General features: G+C 35.8%; 1 protein-coding gene and 1 pseudogene across 2 annotated transcripts; both read left to right on the forward strand.

Moving 5' to 3' along the window:
• Positions 1–115: 115 nt before the first annotated feature.
• On the forward strand, positions 116–1,811 carry LOC120124474. Of its 2 annotated transcripts, XM_039143136.1 has the most exons (3): positions 132–165; positions 356–410; positions 1,059–1,811. In XM_039143136.1, the coding sequence occupies exon 3, from the start codon at positions 1,108–1,110 to the stop codon at positions 1,516–1,518; it is 411 nt and encodes a 136-aa protein (XP_038999067.1). In that variant the 5' UTR covers positions 132–165; positions 356–410; positions 1,059–1,107; the 3' UTR covers positions 1,519–1,811. The 2 variants fall into 2 exon arrangements, with proteins under 2 accessions (XP_038999066.1, XP_038999067.1); XM_039143135.1 differs by having other exon boundaries at positions 116–410.
• Positions 1,812–3,444: 1,633 nt separating this feature from the next.
• Positions 3,445–5,682, forward strand: LOC120124405 (annotated as a pseudogene).
• Positions 5,683–16,955: the final 11,273 nt, after the last annotated feature.

Raw genomic sequence — 16,955 nt, forward strand, 5'->3', positions numbered from 1 at the left:
AATAACCTCACCAATTCAATATTATTACACATCGCCAATCAAAACACCCGGATTACAGCAATTAGCAAACACATAAAACTGGAGAGCCAAAGCCAAACAACCCAATCAACAAATATCACTATTCCAGCCTCTCTTCTTTCTCTCTGTCTTTCACTCTTAACCATGTTATTGAGAAACAACATAACCTTATTTTCTTCAAATCTATCTGTTTTCTCATCTGGGTTTTAACGCTTTCCTTCTCCAGATCATAGCTTTTAAAAGCTTGGAACTTTCTTTCCTTTCACAAGTATTTAACTTTCTCAACATAAAAGTGGAAAAAGATAAGTTCTGGGTGTGATTGCTTTGTTTTGAACAGATTCAAATTGATGGATTTCTTGATTACGATTCATATTAACTTTGGTTCGTTTCAGGTTGGTTCCACTACTCTCTCTCTCTCTATCTTTCTGTTTCTAATCTATCTTTATTTTCTGTGTTTGAACTTTGAATTCTCTTTTGTTTCTTATCTATCCTTTTTTGTTGATGTTCATCTCGCTTGAAATTTATATGCCCTTTCGTTTGATCTTCATTTTATTTAATTATTTTTACTTTCTGATTCTTGGTGACTTTATTACTAGTTTCTTATTATGTTTCTTCTGTTTGTCGTTTGGTATATTTACTAAGTTTGAATTCATGTAAATCTGAGTACTTTGTAGCTGTAAATCCATTGTATTCCCCCTTGGATGTGGTGGAAATGTTTGGAAAATAGGTCTAATTCAATTCTTAGTTCTGGGTATTTTTAAAACTTGAAACTTTAAAAGAAAAAAGAAAGTTATTTTTCTCATCTCTAATAGAATCATAAGACAGGATTATGCATCTTCAGATGTCCTGTATATAGCTTTGAAATTGTTTTGATGTTCTGGAAATCGATTAAGCTCTCTCATTACTGTAACTAGGAATCGGTATCACTTCAATTATAATATATTTTTGCTAGATTTATAAGTATTTGAGAATCTGTAATGTTCATTTGTGGAAGCTTCTTTTAACCAGGCTCTTTTATTTGTGGATTTATGGTTTGGCAGACTGCAACTTGATTTTTATGGTAGCTATTCATTAGTTGGGTTTAATAGTATGGGTAGAGGTAGAGGAAAGGGGAAAAAGTTGACCGTTAGCAACCATGAAGACGCCGGGAGTGGTGAAGAAGAGAAAATTCCTTTGCAAAAGAGAAGGGGAAGGCCGCAAAAGCCGCTAAAAGATGAAATCAAAGACGAAGAAGTCGAAAAACTTGATGGGGATGGCGAGAATGGAAAAGCTGATATAACAACCGATGAGAGAAATAGTCCCCCTGCTGCGGAGAACAGGAAAAAGAGAAAGCGTGCATCGCAGGTGAAAGAGAAGGCCGATTCGGTCAAAGAAGAGAATGGCTTAGGCACCAGATCGAGCACCGATGAATCGTCAAAGTCTAATGGTTTCCGGCAAAATGGGAGTAGGCGTAAAAGCAAGCCACATCGAGCTGCTGAAGCAGTCGTTGAATGCAAGTGAGGTTGTGGCGGTTATCGCTATAGGTGTCTTCTTTTTTCACTTTGCCAAACACATGATGAGATGAGAAGCGAGGCCTCGTAAATCTTTTTATCTAATATTCCATCTAGGTAATTGTTTCCTACCACTTTTGGTGATTCCTTATCTTTGATTGCGTTTCTATTTTATTTGGTTTTTGAACTGATTGCGCTGTTGTAATTTTTGATAATGCTATTATATTCGACATTGTCACGGGATTCATGTAATATATCATCCGGATTACATTGCCAAGCTCTTCCTTTCGCCATTCTCATAAATTTTGATGGCTGCTATAACACCACATAGGTGCATACTATCCAGTTCAACTAATGGATGGCTTTTAAGCCTTTTTTCCCGGTACGAAGTCCCTCTGCTTCCATTTGCATTGTGTTCAAGTTCTTTGTGTTTCTATGTGGCTTCCCTTGTGTTCTCGTAAATGCATCATTTTGCTGTCAAACTCTTATCTTTGGTGGGAAGTGCTTTTAGGCTATCATGGACCGAAACTAGAAATGACCTCATATACTATAGTCGGTGCCGGCAAACTGCACTGCGAGTTATGAAAGCCTTTTAAGAGTTCAGACACTGTTTTTCTTACGATGGCATCGGATTATATATAGGCAATTTGCATCTGAAAGCCACGTTCTTGGATAGTACCTTTGGAGATATATGTATTTATTGTTGGTCTATTCTTGCACCTTTGCTTGTTGTAAGACGAGTCCTTTGCTGCCTGATATATATATATATATATATATATATATATATATATATATATATATATATGCTCCCACGTTTTATACTATGTTACCGGGATTCGAGTATCGGATACGAGTATGTTTAATTTTTTTTAATGTTCCTGAAGTCATATACTTATCCTTATGAGTACTTAATATTGGCAGCTGTGTTGTCAACTTGGTTCTAGGCAACGTTTTAATATGGAAACTGTGGCTATCTGCTGAAATGTTCGAAGTAATAAATATGATGTTAAAATGACATTTTATTTTGTAATGCACGAGGTAAGGCAAGGCATGTCATGCTTTAGGTGTTGTGCTGTCTGCCATGAGCATATGCTAAAGGTGTTTTTGCTGATCCCAACATGTCGGGCCCAACCACATTGATTAACATGTTCTTTCTTTATTTGTTCGTGAGGCAGATGGCCGTGTAACGCTGTACAGAAATAAAATTACTAATGGGTATTTTTTTTTTATAATTTATTACTTTAGCATACAAAATTTAACTCGAATATTGTAAATATGCATGATATTATGTGCATTGAAACATAACACAAAAACGATACAAATATAAATTATTATCTAAATTGTAGACGACAAAACACATAAAATAGTATAAACATAACTTATAGCCTAATCTTTCGGTTTTCAAATTTTTTAATCATCATTTGGAAGCTTGCTTTTTTACATTACCCTCATTTTGATCCGATCTTTTAGTCAGTAGTGTAACTCCTGAAATATTTGTATCCCTTCCTAAAATAAGTTGTTACGAGTGATACGTGTCACGGATATAACGTCTCGATTCTAATATTACATTGTACAATGTTTGAATAGGATAAATTTCAGACCGATTATCCTTTCTTTCAATGATTTTTCTCTGATTAACCCTTAATAAAGATTTGTCATACTTGACAAGAGTCATTCCAAGTGAATCTTATATCAAAATGTCCAAACAAATCTCGTATTAATCCACAAGCTACAATGTAATCTCAAAATCACAAGTACTCTTAGAATGAAGATCCTGCGGTGCATAACGAATATTAGGTTGCAACCCCACTCCTCAACCAAGAGCGCGATATGAGACCGCATACCTCAAATTGTCCCTGATATAATTCTAGAGGACATTGTACCATCCACTTGGTCCTAATGCCCGCACACTTAGGCTCCACATGAACCTAGGAGAATGTCGTTTACACCAAGGTAACTCTGCATGTTAGCTCAGGGTAAGTGGATGGTGGATATCCAACACCAACCCACTTTCCCATTAAGAGCTAAATAAATTGGCCAAAACACCAGCAGACGTTGCAACGTCTGAAACTAGATCAATACATTGATAGGCCTTCCATCGCCATTCTTCAAATTTTCTCTTAATTCACGAACGCTTTTATTTGATCTCGTGTCGGAGTATTGTCAGAGCAATCTCATATATATGAGTTATACTTGAAACTTTACAGGGGTAATAAATCCAAGGGAGAGCTCATGCTGGCTGTTTGGATGGGAACTCAAGCTGATGAGGCATTTCCCGATGCCTGGCATTCCGATGTTGCATCGGTTCGTCCCAACGGTGTGCGAACATTCGATCGAAAGTTTATCTTTCCCCCAAGCTCTGGTATGTGAGGGTCAATATCATTGAAGCTCAAGACTTGGTACTCAGTGATAAAGACAGGTTCCCTGAAGTATTTGTCAAAGCTGTTCCTGGAAATCAGGCTTTGAGAACTAGAATATCTCCGAGTAAGACCATCAATCCGATGTGGAACGAGGACTTTATGTTTGTTGTTGCTGAACCTTTCGAGGAGCCTTTGGTTCTAACCGTCGAAGATAGGGCGAACAAGGATGAAACTTTGGGGAAGTGTATGATTCCTCTACAGATTGTTCAAAGACGGTCATACCATAAACCAGTGAAAAGCCAGTGGTGCAATCTAAAGAAACATGTGATGGTGGATGGATAGAAAAAAGAAACGAAATTTGCAAGTCGGATTCACTTGAGAATGTGTTTAGAAGGAGGGTATCACGTTTTGGATGAATCTACGCACTATAGCAGTGATCTTAGGCCGACTGCGAAACAGCTATGGAAACCGAATATCGATATTCTGGAACTGGGTATTCTAAGTGCCCACGGACTGATGTCGATGAAAACGAAAGAGGGGCGAGGAACAACAGATGCTTATTGTGTGGCTAAGTATGGGCAAAAATGGGTCCGGACTAGGACAATTGTTGACAGCTTCATGCCAAGAAGAAATGAGCAATACACTTGGGAGGTCTTTGATCCTTGTACTGTCATTACTATAGGGGTTTTCGATAATAGGGGATCTGGAAGGACGAAGGATGTAAGAATCATGTAGGTAAGAATTTGGCTATCAACACTCTAAGCCAGTAGGGTTTATACTAACTCGTATCCACTATTGGTGCTACATTCTTCCAGTGTTAAAAAGACTGGTGAAGTTCAATTGGCTGTGAGATTCACCTACTCATCGTTGATTAACATGATGCATACGTATTCGCAACCATTGTTGCCTAAGATGCACTAATCCATCCATTGTCTGTGGTTCAGCTCGAGAGCTTGAGGCACCAGGCTATGCAGATTGTCTCAGAAAGGCTGAGTCGGGCCGAGCCACCACTGAGGAAGGAAGTTGTGGTGTACATGCTTGATGTCGATTCGCATATGTGGAACATGAGGAGAAACAAAGAAAACTTCTTCCGGATTATGGCAGTTCTAAGTGGGATGATCGCGGTTGGAAATTGGTTTGATCAAATCTGCAATTGGAAAAACCCTATAACAACCATTTTGATTCATATCATTCTCATTATATCAGTTATTTACCCTGAACTAATACTTCCCACAGTTTTTCTCTACCTTTTCCTAATCGGTATCTGGAACTACCGTTGGCGGCCAATGCACCCTCCTCACATGGACACACGGCTCTCTCATGCTGATGCTGCCCATCCTGACGAACGAGATGAAGAGTTCGATACCTTCCCCACTTCCCGTCCTACGGATATCGTCAGGATGAGATACGACCGTCTCAGAAGTATAGCAGGGAGTGTACAGACCGTGAACGGGTGATCTGGCGACTCAAGGGGAAAGATTCCAGTCTCTGCTAAGCTGGAGGGATCCGAGAACGACCACTCTATTCGTGATATTCTGTTTGATCATCGCTATCATTCTTTATGTTACTCTGTTCCAAGTCGTGGCTCTTCTCACAGGCCTTTATGTTCTAAGGCATCCAAGGTTCCGCCACAAACTTCCATCGGTACCTCTTAACTTCTTTAAGAGGTTGCCGGTAAGATCGGACAGTATGTTATGAGCACGCCCATAAATTTCATCCCGTGTCTAATGATGCAAAATATCAAAGCATGTCTCTTTATATTTTTAATGTGTAATTTTCATCTGCCTTTGTTTAGTACATTTCAAAATTTAACTATAAACCCTGTTTTATGTTATTTCTTGCATATTTATTGCACTATGCCCTCAAATTCTAGAATTCAACCTTACCATAATTACATCTTCTATTTCCCAGTTCATCCCATTGATATTGCTTGTCTAAGTATTACTGCATTATCAAAGACTTGAATGGAACTATAGTCGATTTCTACCCGAACTCTTGATCGGTAAACCATAAAACGGACAAGAAGAGATCTCTTAAAGGGTAACCCAAACATATTATGAAAAGGCAAATCAATAATTCATACGTGGCAAAAGGCAGGCCCAAAAACATGTCAATTTAAAGCATAAACCTAAAATGCGAGTACTGAATAGAAAAAAAAGACAGAGGGAGAGGTTAGAGCCAAAATTTCATAAGTGATAACATATTCACTTGACTAACAAACCTTGGATTATCTGAAAATCAAAGATGACATCGAATTATGTGTTTTAAAAGTCGTAAAGAGGGTTGCTCAGCAATTGCTGCAACCATATTTTCCAAAACTCAACCATCTGCAAAAAATCGCTCTATAGTAGTGCAAATATAGTCCAAGCCAACATCATCTAACAGAATCTTCTGAACTATAAAAGTAGTAACCTGCCATAGAGTAATTACTAATCGTTCATCATGCTTCAAGGAAGCAATGGCTAGATATAATCCCATGAAACCCTCGCCATCCTTATTTCTTGATGTGACGATGGCAAATTTGGTATAGCAAAATTTATGTTCCTAGCCAACTCATAAGAGGAATTGGTGAAAACGAAAAGGAAAATTAAGAAAAAACCAACCCGACCCAAGTGACCTCCCAAATGTCAGCCCAGCCTATATAAAAGAACTAAACACCCTAAACATATACTCAAATCTGATTACCACTTATGGTAAACAGTGGCAAGAAACGAATCTATCCTATGCAATCCAAACTCCAGCAACTTGAAATGATTCCACCCAAACCACAACTTCAACCACCCATCAACTATCACTGATATCAACTGATTGTGGTCCAACCAAAATATAAGGGACAATCATAGGCCTTCAGGCTATTGCGGATTACGGCTATCGGATAGAGAAAAATCACAACTGATAATTTGAGAAAATAAAAATGAAGATAAATAAGACATAAATTTTATGTGGAAAACCCCTAAGTAATATATGGTAAAAACTACGGGCAACGGTAGAAGAATTTCACTATGAGAAAATAGGAATTACAACTTCTCTCAATCTAACAAGGAGAAAATAATAACAATTATCTCTTGATAAAAAGTAGAAAACAACTCTCAAGAAAACTCTCTAAATTCTCTAGTATTAGAAGAAAGCTAGAATGATTTGGGATGGTTTTAAAGCTAAATGGGTTAGGGTATTTATAGTTGAAGATTAAGGACTAATCTTGTAAATACTCTAAAGTATAATGACTAAATTGTGATTTTACCATTTTTCCAAAAATAACATTTTCGGTGCATGCACCGAAAGCAAACCCATTTGCACCGAAAGTGGCTTGGCCACTTTTGCTGACTTTTCAACAATCTCTCACTTGAATATTTGATTGGAACAATCATATCTTCACACCATTCTTTCTACCTTGTATCTTCATGTTGCTTACGTTTCTGACAAGCCACAAGAGGATCGACACCAGGTAAATTTATCAGTATTGATTGCCTTCGTCATGAAATCTGCTATGTTGTCTTTGGTATGGATCTTTTACATATCTACCGTCTATTCTTCCACCTTTTCACGAATGAAATGGTATTGAACTCGTATGTGCTTTGTCCTTTAATGAAATATTGGATTCCTTGCTAGATGTAAGGCACTTTGACTGTCACAAAAATAGAGAGACATACTCTTGATTGTGCCCAAGCTCCTCCAATAGCATCTTCAGCCAAATTGCTTCTTTATTGGCTTGTGTAGCTGCTACATATTTTGCCTCTGTTGTGGATATAGCCACAACTGACTGCAATTTTGAAACCCATCTTACAGCTCCACCACCAACTTTAAACACATATCCTGTAGTAGATTTGTTTTTATCCATATCCCCTGCATAGTCAGAATCAACATACCCATTGATAAGTAAATTTGATCCTCCGTAATATAATGCAATATTTGAGGTCCCTTTGATGTATCTCAGGATCCTCTTTATTGTATTCCAATGCTCTTTGCCTGGATTCGCCATGTACCGACTAACCACTCCCACTGCTTGTGCAATGTCTGGTCTTGTGCATATCATAGCGAACATTAAACTTCTCACTGCCGATGCATACAGTACTAGAGACATCTCCACCCTCTCTTCTTCACTGTTAGGACTCATATTGGAGGATAATTTGAAGTTAATAGGAAGAAGGGTAGAAATTGGCTTACAATCTTGCATGTTGAATCGTGACAAGATCTTCTTCAAGTAATTCTTTTGTTAAAGCCAAATCTTCCTATTACTTCTGTCTCGGTGAATTTGCACCCCCTAGAATCTTGTTTGCTGATCCCAAGTCCTTCATTTCAAATTCCCTAGCCAGTTGTGCCTTCAATTCTTCAATATGATCTTTGTTGGGTCCTGCAACCAACATGTCATCCACATACAACAGTAATATAACAAAATCGTTATCACCAAACCTCTTGAAATAAGCACAAGGGTATGCGTTAATTCTGTTGTATCCAAGGCACATAATGAAGGAATCAAATCTCTTATACCAACACCTCGGCGCCTGCTTTAGACCTTACAGAGATTTGTTCAACCTACAAACCAAGTTCTTCTTTTCTTTTTCTTCAAAACCTTCAGGCTGAAGCATGTAAATCTCTTCTTCAAGATTTCCATGAAGAAAAGTTGTTTTAACATATAGCTACTCTATATGTAAGTTTAATGTATCATGCATTGCCAAAACTACTCGAACTGTTGTTAGTCGAACCACAGGAGAAAATTTTTCATTGAAATAATATATTCTTTTTTAGCATATCATTTGACCAACAGTCTTTCACGATACCTCTCAACTTGATCATCACCATTTCCCTTGATTTTGAAGACCCATTTGTTACCAATTGGATTACTTCCTTGTGGTAGTGGAACAATGTGCCATGTACTATATTTATGAAGGGCTTCAATTTCTTCTTGCATCTTCATCATCCATAGTGAAGCATCTGAGCTGTTTATTGCCTCCTGGTATGTTGATGGCTCACCGTCCTCTGTTAAAAGGCAGTAAGAAATATTTCCTTCTATAATATAATCTGAGTGCCAATTGGGACGTCTTCTCACATGATCTGATTGACGAGTTGTTTGAGCTTCAAAACTCTCTGGTTCTTGTTCATCATGTACTGGTTCTGCTTCAGAAGAATATCCTTATTCAACCTCCTTGTCCACATGTATCTGTGTAGTCTCTAACTTTTCAACGTTATCATCGTCTTCTTTTCTTTGTAGTTTATCTTCTACAAAGATAACATCCTTGCTAATGATCACTTTGTGGGCAGTGGGATCCCACAAGCGATACCCCTTTACTCCATCAGCATATCCCAAGAATTTGCATTTCCTAAATTTTGAATCCAGCTTTGAGATTTCTTGGGAGTTGTACATCACATACACAATACTTCCAAATATATAGAGGTTTGAATAATCAGCTGGTTTACCAGTCCACATCTCTATTGGTGTCTTCAGCTCTATTGCAATTGATGGATCTCAATTCACCAAATAATAGGCGATATTGACTGTTTCTGCCCAAAATGATTTTTCTAGGCATGCAGCCCTCAACATTGCTCTTTTTCTTTCTAACAAGGTTCTATTCATCCGCGTTACCACTCTATTTTGTTGAGGAGTGTTTTTCACTATGAACTGTCTTTTGATGTCTTCTTCCCTGCAAAAGTCATCAAATTCTTCACTTGTGTATTCTCCTCCATTATCTGTTCTGAAACACTTGATCTTATTTCCATAATCAAGTTCCACCAGCGCTTTGAAGTTTTTGAAAGTTGAAAACACATCTGACTTCTTCTTGATAGGGTACACCCAACATCTCCTAGAGTATTCATCAATAAATGAGACAAAGTATTTTGCTCCGCCTAGGGATGTAACTGATTCTAGAACATGTTGAACAACTTTAATTGTTTCATCATACATATTCAATTTGATGGTTCCCAAGCCAACGATCTCTAAGGCATGATCATTACAACTATACATAGATCCTCCTGAGACATGTTCATAATGATGGAACCATTCTCTTCTTGAGGTCATGTGATATGTTACTCTTGAATCAATGAGCCATATATCTTCAAATCTTTTTCTACTTTCCACGGTGGTTGACGCTTCACAATATAGAGCATTTCCATCATCTGAAGTGTTTGCGGTATTGCCTTGTGGATTGGAGTTTTTATTTAGAATCCAACAATCCTTCTTCAAGTGACCCTTCTTTCCACAGTTGTAGCACTTTAAATTCTTCTTGTTTCTCGACTTGGATCTACCATGTTTGTGACTGTTGTTTTGGCCACGTTCCATTGATCTCCCTCTCATCGTTGTCAATGCTTCTGCTTGTTGTAGATTTACTTGTTTGTCTTCCTTTTTTTTGCACCGATTTTCTTCTTGTAGAACAGCAACTGCAACGTCATCGAAGACTAGACTGGTGACATTATTGTTTGTCAAGTTGATGATGAGTTGATCTTACGAATCAGGTAGACTTTGAAGTAGAAGTTCAGCACATTCTTGTTGTCCTATTGTACATCTTAGGGATGTAAGCTGAGGAAATAAAGTGTTCAGCGTGTTTAAGTGCTTCATCACTGAAGTAGATTTCGGTATCCGGAGAGTGTACAATTTCTTCTTAAGGAAAATTTTATTGTGCAAAGATGTGGCCTCGTACAATTTGGTGAGATGATCTCATATCTCCTTAGATGTCTTATACTCCTCGATGTTTGACAATACTTCATCTGCTAATGATAGATGAAAATTTGCCATAGTATTCCCGTCTATGTCGTTCCATTTGCTGTCATCTGTGAAATTTATGGGCCTTTCACTGATAGCCGCTAGACAACCGTCTTTCCTCAGGATGACCTTCATTTACAATTTCTACAATGAGAAATTTCTCCCATTGAACTTTTCAATATCAAATTTTGTTGTCATAGTTTCTATTACGGATAGCTCCTACTATTTCACTATCGTGAATAGTTCTCTAGAACCTTCAAAGAATGGGTAATATCTTATTACTTTCTTATGTTGGAGGATCCACTTTTTGGTGGTAACCATAAAGATAATAAGTATATATTACACACTCAAATCTAGCTCTGATACCAATTGTTGCGGAATACGGCTATTGGATAAAGCAAAATCGTAACTGATAATTTGAGAAAATAAAAAATAAAAATAAAGAATACACAAATTTTAAATGGAAAACCCCTAAATAATATAGGATAAAAACCACGGGCAATAGTAGAAGAATTTCACTATGAGAAAATAGGAATTATAACATCTCTCTGTAACACCCCAACTCGTATCCGACCCGGATCCGAGTCTGAAGTGTCACATTGACTTTTCAAAACCTTTACTTGTATAAAATAGTGAGTAATTTAAAATTTATTATTACATATAACTTATTCAAAACCTTTACCAAACTATTCAGAGCTTATACAATATATAATTTTGAATACATGCCAACTAGAACTTTATATATTATAATACATATTATTCACCTTTCTTCTGATCTGACCTTTGGTAAGGAGAACTGACATGTCTTGCTCCACATTGCTCTTAACTCATCTCACTTCGGTAACCTACGTGTGAAACAATCACACGCTAAGTCTATGACTTAGTGAGAAAATAAACATAAAATATAAACTATAGCTTGTAATCATGCATGAACAATTACTACTATCACTCATACCCATATTCATGTAACAAATCCCTATAACACATATGCAATATATCATTACATATAAGAACATATACACACATATATTCATCATCCATCATCCATCATTTCCATCATTAGCCTTATTTCATTAGCAATATTATTATCGTTTATATCACTTAATACATATCCTCTTATACCTAGCATTTTAACCAACACTTGACTCATTTAATCATACAATCCACATATCATCATATGAATCATATAATACCATTCATATCACAAAAGCATACAAGTCACATGTAATATATTTATTGTTATTTCTTTATTAGCCCATGTACACATTTGAGAACTATAGATATGTGAGTCTATAGAAGTTGTGCACTAATGATGTCACCACAGCTTGTATAAATGCACCGAAGTGCCGCGTATAAATGCATCGAAATGCAATATAAAGTTGTCCCTAAGGACCACGTAGAAAATTCCTTAAGAATCATATACATATGCCAAGGATCAAGTATGTGTCTCAAAAGACCTTACACATGTTCCAAAGAATACATATATGTCCCGAAGGATCGCGTAGACCCTCGACTATTGGCATGTTAACTATACCCTAGCTCTCATGACACATAACATGGGCATCATCATTTATGTCATTTCACATTTTCACATAAACACGTAGTTCACTTTCACATAACACGTAGATTATGTCACATAAGTTGAATCATAAATACGTATAAATACGTAAATCACTTCCACATATCACGTAGCTCATATCCACTTTTCATACTATTTCACATTTCCTTGTCACATTGCTTATATCTTATTTTTGTGTCTTATCATATATATATATATATATATATATATATTCACATGTTCATATAATCCATCATTTCATCATCTAAATGTGTATTCATATAATTCATCTTCCTATATATATCATTTTTCCTATACTTGCATTTACATCAATAATGAAATACCTATACAATAACATGTCAACACATATCATAACATATAACTCAGACACTCATAACAAACACATGTTCATGTTCATGTTTCATGCACAATACTATAGAAAATAGACTTGTCGCAAGTCTTATTTCCCATTAAACATCATATATAAAATAATGTACACTCACATTGGCCTCACTAAGTTCCAATCCATTTTTATAATTTCCTCTCTTGCGATCGAATCATAACTTGATAATCGTTCCGGGACTTGTTCGTGCTCGATATCTATATAATCATACATTGATACATATTAGTATCCAATTGATATACACTAATCCATAATTTCTTAGACCAAAAGAAAAGTATAATTCTATTTCCCTTGAAGTGCATCGATGCACTACCCATGCATCGATACACAAATCACCTTCGATGTTTTCATTTTAAGGGGGTGCATCGATGCACTCCTTATGCATCGATGCACTAATTGTATTCGATGTTTCCATTTCTAATGGGTGCATCGATGCACTTCCTGTGCATCGATACACACTGAACAATTCTGGAAATTTACCCTTGATGCATCGGTGCACATTGAATGTGCAACGATGCACATAGCCCAGAATTCATTTTTAAGCCCGAAAATCTACTCAAATCAACTCAAATGCTTCATCTTTCATCCCCTTTCATGTTCTCAACTCATATACACATGCTTAAACTAATTTATATCCATATAAACCATCTTTAACTTCAAAATTCTATTCCTCATATGTAACTCAAGAATTAAACCAACTTTGCAATATGTTTTAATTCTAATTCTATGGCTTCTAACTTCTTAATTAGACCCTTGACAAGTCAAATTTAACTTCCAACTCTAGTTATGAACTCTATTTCAAGATTTCACCCAAGAACTCAAATCTTTAATCCCTGCTAACTCCACCATACTTTGGTTTTAAGATAACTTAAGCTTCCCATAAGCTTAGTTATCATCTAATAATCAAAACCCAACCTTAAAATCAACAATTAATCCATAAACAAAGAAACTCACCTTTGAGCTTGGAGATACGGAAGGAGGAAGAAGAAGAAAGAAAACTCTGGATAATTCTCTCCTTTCCCACGTGGTTCATTTTCTTATAAAAGGAATATAAAAAATATTACTTGTCAATTTATCATTTTAACCTTTAATTCATTCAATAATTACTAAATAACTTTCATCATATTTCCAATAAATCATTGAACTATTCAATTATCCTACTTTAATCACCAATTTCTGAAACTTTATAATTTGGTCACTGACCCGATATTGAGGATGTTACAAATCTCCCCTCCTTTAAAGAAAATTCGTCCTCGAATTTTCACTGAACAAATCAATAAGAACATATCTTCTATTTGTAACACCCCTAACTCATATTCGACCCAAATAGAAGTCCGAGATGTCACATTAACTTTTCAAACTTTGATTCTTAAAGAAAAATCCCGGGAATTTAAAACTTTCATTAAAACAAAATACTTTAATTTAAATAAAAGAGGCAACTTAATACAAAATCGATCAGAGCATTCGTAATTAACCAATTATTACATACCAACACTTTATACATAACAAAATACCTACTTTGTCAATTACTTCTAATATGATTTCTTAGTAATGTTGTTGTTCGTGCCACTGCTATTCTGAATCTTCTTATTTCTTGGTACCTACGTGTAAATCACTTACACGTTAAGTCATAGACTTAGTGAGGTAATAAATGAATATGCAACAATATCTTCATGAATATGCATTCTTACCATTTCCTTCATGACATTTCAATATGCATGTATCTATTACACAATAACATATATAATCATATCATGCATGTACAAAACTTACCTTCTTGTACTACTTTCACTTTACTTTGTATTTCAATTTCCCATGTATATTATTGAGAATAGAGGTATGTGAGTGCATTGAGGTTGTGCACTAATGCTGTCACCACAGCTTGTATCAATTCCCTCATGGGGCACCGAACCTTAGTTCAGTATTCGTCCTGAAGGACTGTCATATATGTCCCGTAGGACCACTACATCCCCTCGACTCTTGGCATACCAATTACACCTATAGCTCTCATATTGTATACTATGGGCATTATTCTTATATTTTATATGTTCATGTACTCATGTCATTTCTCTTGTGATCATGTAGCTCATGTCATTTCTCTTGTGATCATGTAGCTCATGTCATTTCTCTTGTGATCATGTAGCTCATGTCATGTTCTCATATCACATATCATATCACATGTGTATTTGAATCTATTCATATATATACATCATTTATCCAATCACATGAACATATATATGCCTTATGCATGTAGTACAATAATTATCATGTATGCATGTTCACAACTATTGTACTAGGAAAATCAATATAGAAATTAGACTTATCACAAGTCTTATTCCATTATACTATACATATAGTATGCACTCACCTTAGGTTTACTTTGATTCGATTCTAATCCTTTGATCGTTCCAAAATAAGCTTACTTTTAGTATCTACATAATCACACATGGATCTATATCAGTATTATAGCTAATATACTCTAATGGTTCACTCTTTAGATTAAGATAAATGTCAATTTCCTCTTTTAATGAAGGTATGCATCGATGCACTACTTGTGCATCGGTGCATAAAATGCATTCGATGTTTTATTATTAATGGGATGCATCGATGCATGCCTTATGCATAGATGCACTAATTGCATTCGATGTTTTTATTTTAAAAGAGTGCATCGATGCACTACCTGTGCATCGATACACCTTCAAACACTTTCTGGGTTTTAACCTTGATGCATCGATGCACTATGAATATGCATCGATGCACTCTGCCCAGAATCCTCTTTTTGAACTCGAAAATTCATTCATTTTGGATTAAATCCTTCATGTTTAATCCTCTTTTTCATTCTTAACTTTAGTACACATCCTTAAACCAATTTATACTCATTTATTTCATCTTAAACTTCCAAATTCTATCATTCATATGTAATTTAAGAATTACATCAATAATTCAACATGTTTGAATTCCACTTTTAATACTTCGTATATCTTAACTAGATTGATGACAAGTCAAATTTAACTTTCAATTCTAGTTATGAACTCTATTCCAAGATTTCATTTAAGAATTTCAAATCTTAAATCTCTCCTAACTCCATTATCCTTTGATGTTAAGATAACTTAAGCTTTCCTTAAGCTTAGTTATCATCTAATAATCAAAACCCAATATTAAATTTAACAATAAATTCAATAATCAGAAATCTTACCTTTGCTTTGGTTCACACGCATAAGGAAGAAAGAAAGAAGAAGAGAACTCTGGAAGTCTTGGGTGTTTTCTCCCCTTCCACCCACGTGTATCCTTATATATACATACTTATCCCTTCTTTAATTATTTTTCCTTGCAATTACTCTATTGTCCTTTCATTCCTTCTTCCTTTCAATTCCATCCTACACAATAATTTACATGTAAATCTTTATACTATTCATTCATTTTATTTTAACCACCAAATTTTGAGACTTTATAATTTAGTCACTAACCCGATATTGAAGATGTTACAACTCCCCCCCCTTAAGAAAATTCATCCTCGAATTTTCATTATGCAAAGAGATAGGGGTACTTAATCCTCATGTCCTCTTCATTTTCCCATGTTGCTTCCTATACTTTGTGATTCCTCCACAAGACTTTAACCAATGGAATAGTCTTGTTCCTTAGTTGCTTGACTTCGTGAGCTAATATTTGAACAGATTCTTCCTCATAAGTTAAATTTGGTCGAACTTCAATTTCTTCAGTAGTCACAATGTGGGATGGATCAGATCGATATTTTCTAAGCATTGAGACATGAAAGACATTGTGTATCTTTTCCATTTCAGGTGGCAAAATTAGCTGATATGGTACTGGTCATATTCTCTTAGTAATCTCATAAGATCCAATGAATCGAGGACTCAACTTTCCTTTCCGTCCAAACCTCAATACTTTCTTCCACGGAGACACTTTCAAGAACACTTTATCTCCGACTTGAAATTCAATATCTTTCCTTTTTAAATCAGCATACGATTTTTGTCTATCAGCTGCAGTTTTCAGATTATTCTGAATTACTTGAACTTTTTCTTCCGTATTCTGAATCAACTCAGGACCAATAACTTCTCGATCCTTGAGTTCATACCAGTTCAAGGGCGTACGACATCTTCTTCCGTATAAAGCTTCATAGGTAGCCATTTTGATGCTTGGCTGATAACTATTATTGTACGCAAATTCAGCAAGTGGTAAATACCTTTCCCACGATCCTTTGAATTCAATGACACAAGCTCTTAGCATATCCTCCAGAATTTGAATAGTTCGCTCGGATTGACCATCGGTTTGAGAATGAAATGCTGTACTGAAGTTCAACCGAGTTCCTAGTGCTCCATGTAATGACTTCCAAAACCGTGATGTGAATCTAGGATCTCGATCAGAAACTATGGAAATAGGTACACCATGTAAACGTATAATCTCTCTAATATAC

Source organism: Hibiscus syriacus, unplaced genomic scaffold (assembly GCF_006381635.1).
Source record: "Hibiscus syriacus cultivar Baekdansim isolate YM2019G1 unplaced genomic scaffold, ASM638163v2 tig00110418_pilon, whole genome shotgun sequence".
Classification (NCBI taxonomy): domain Eukaryota; kingdom Viridiplantae; phylum Streptophyta; class Magnoliopsida; order Malvales; family Malvaceae; genus Hibiscus; species Hibiscus syriacus.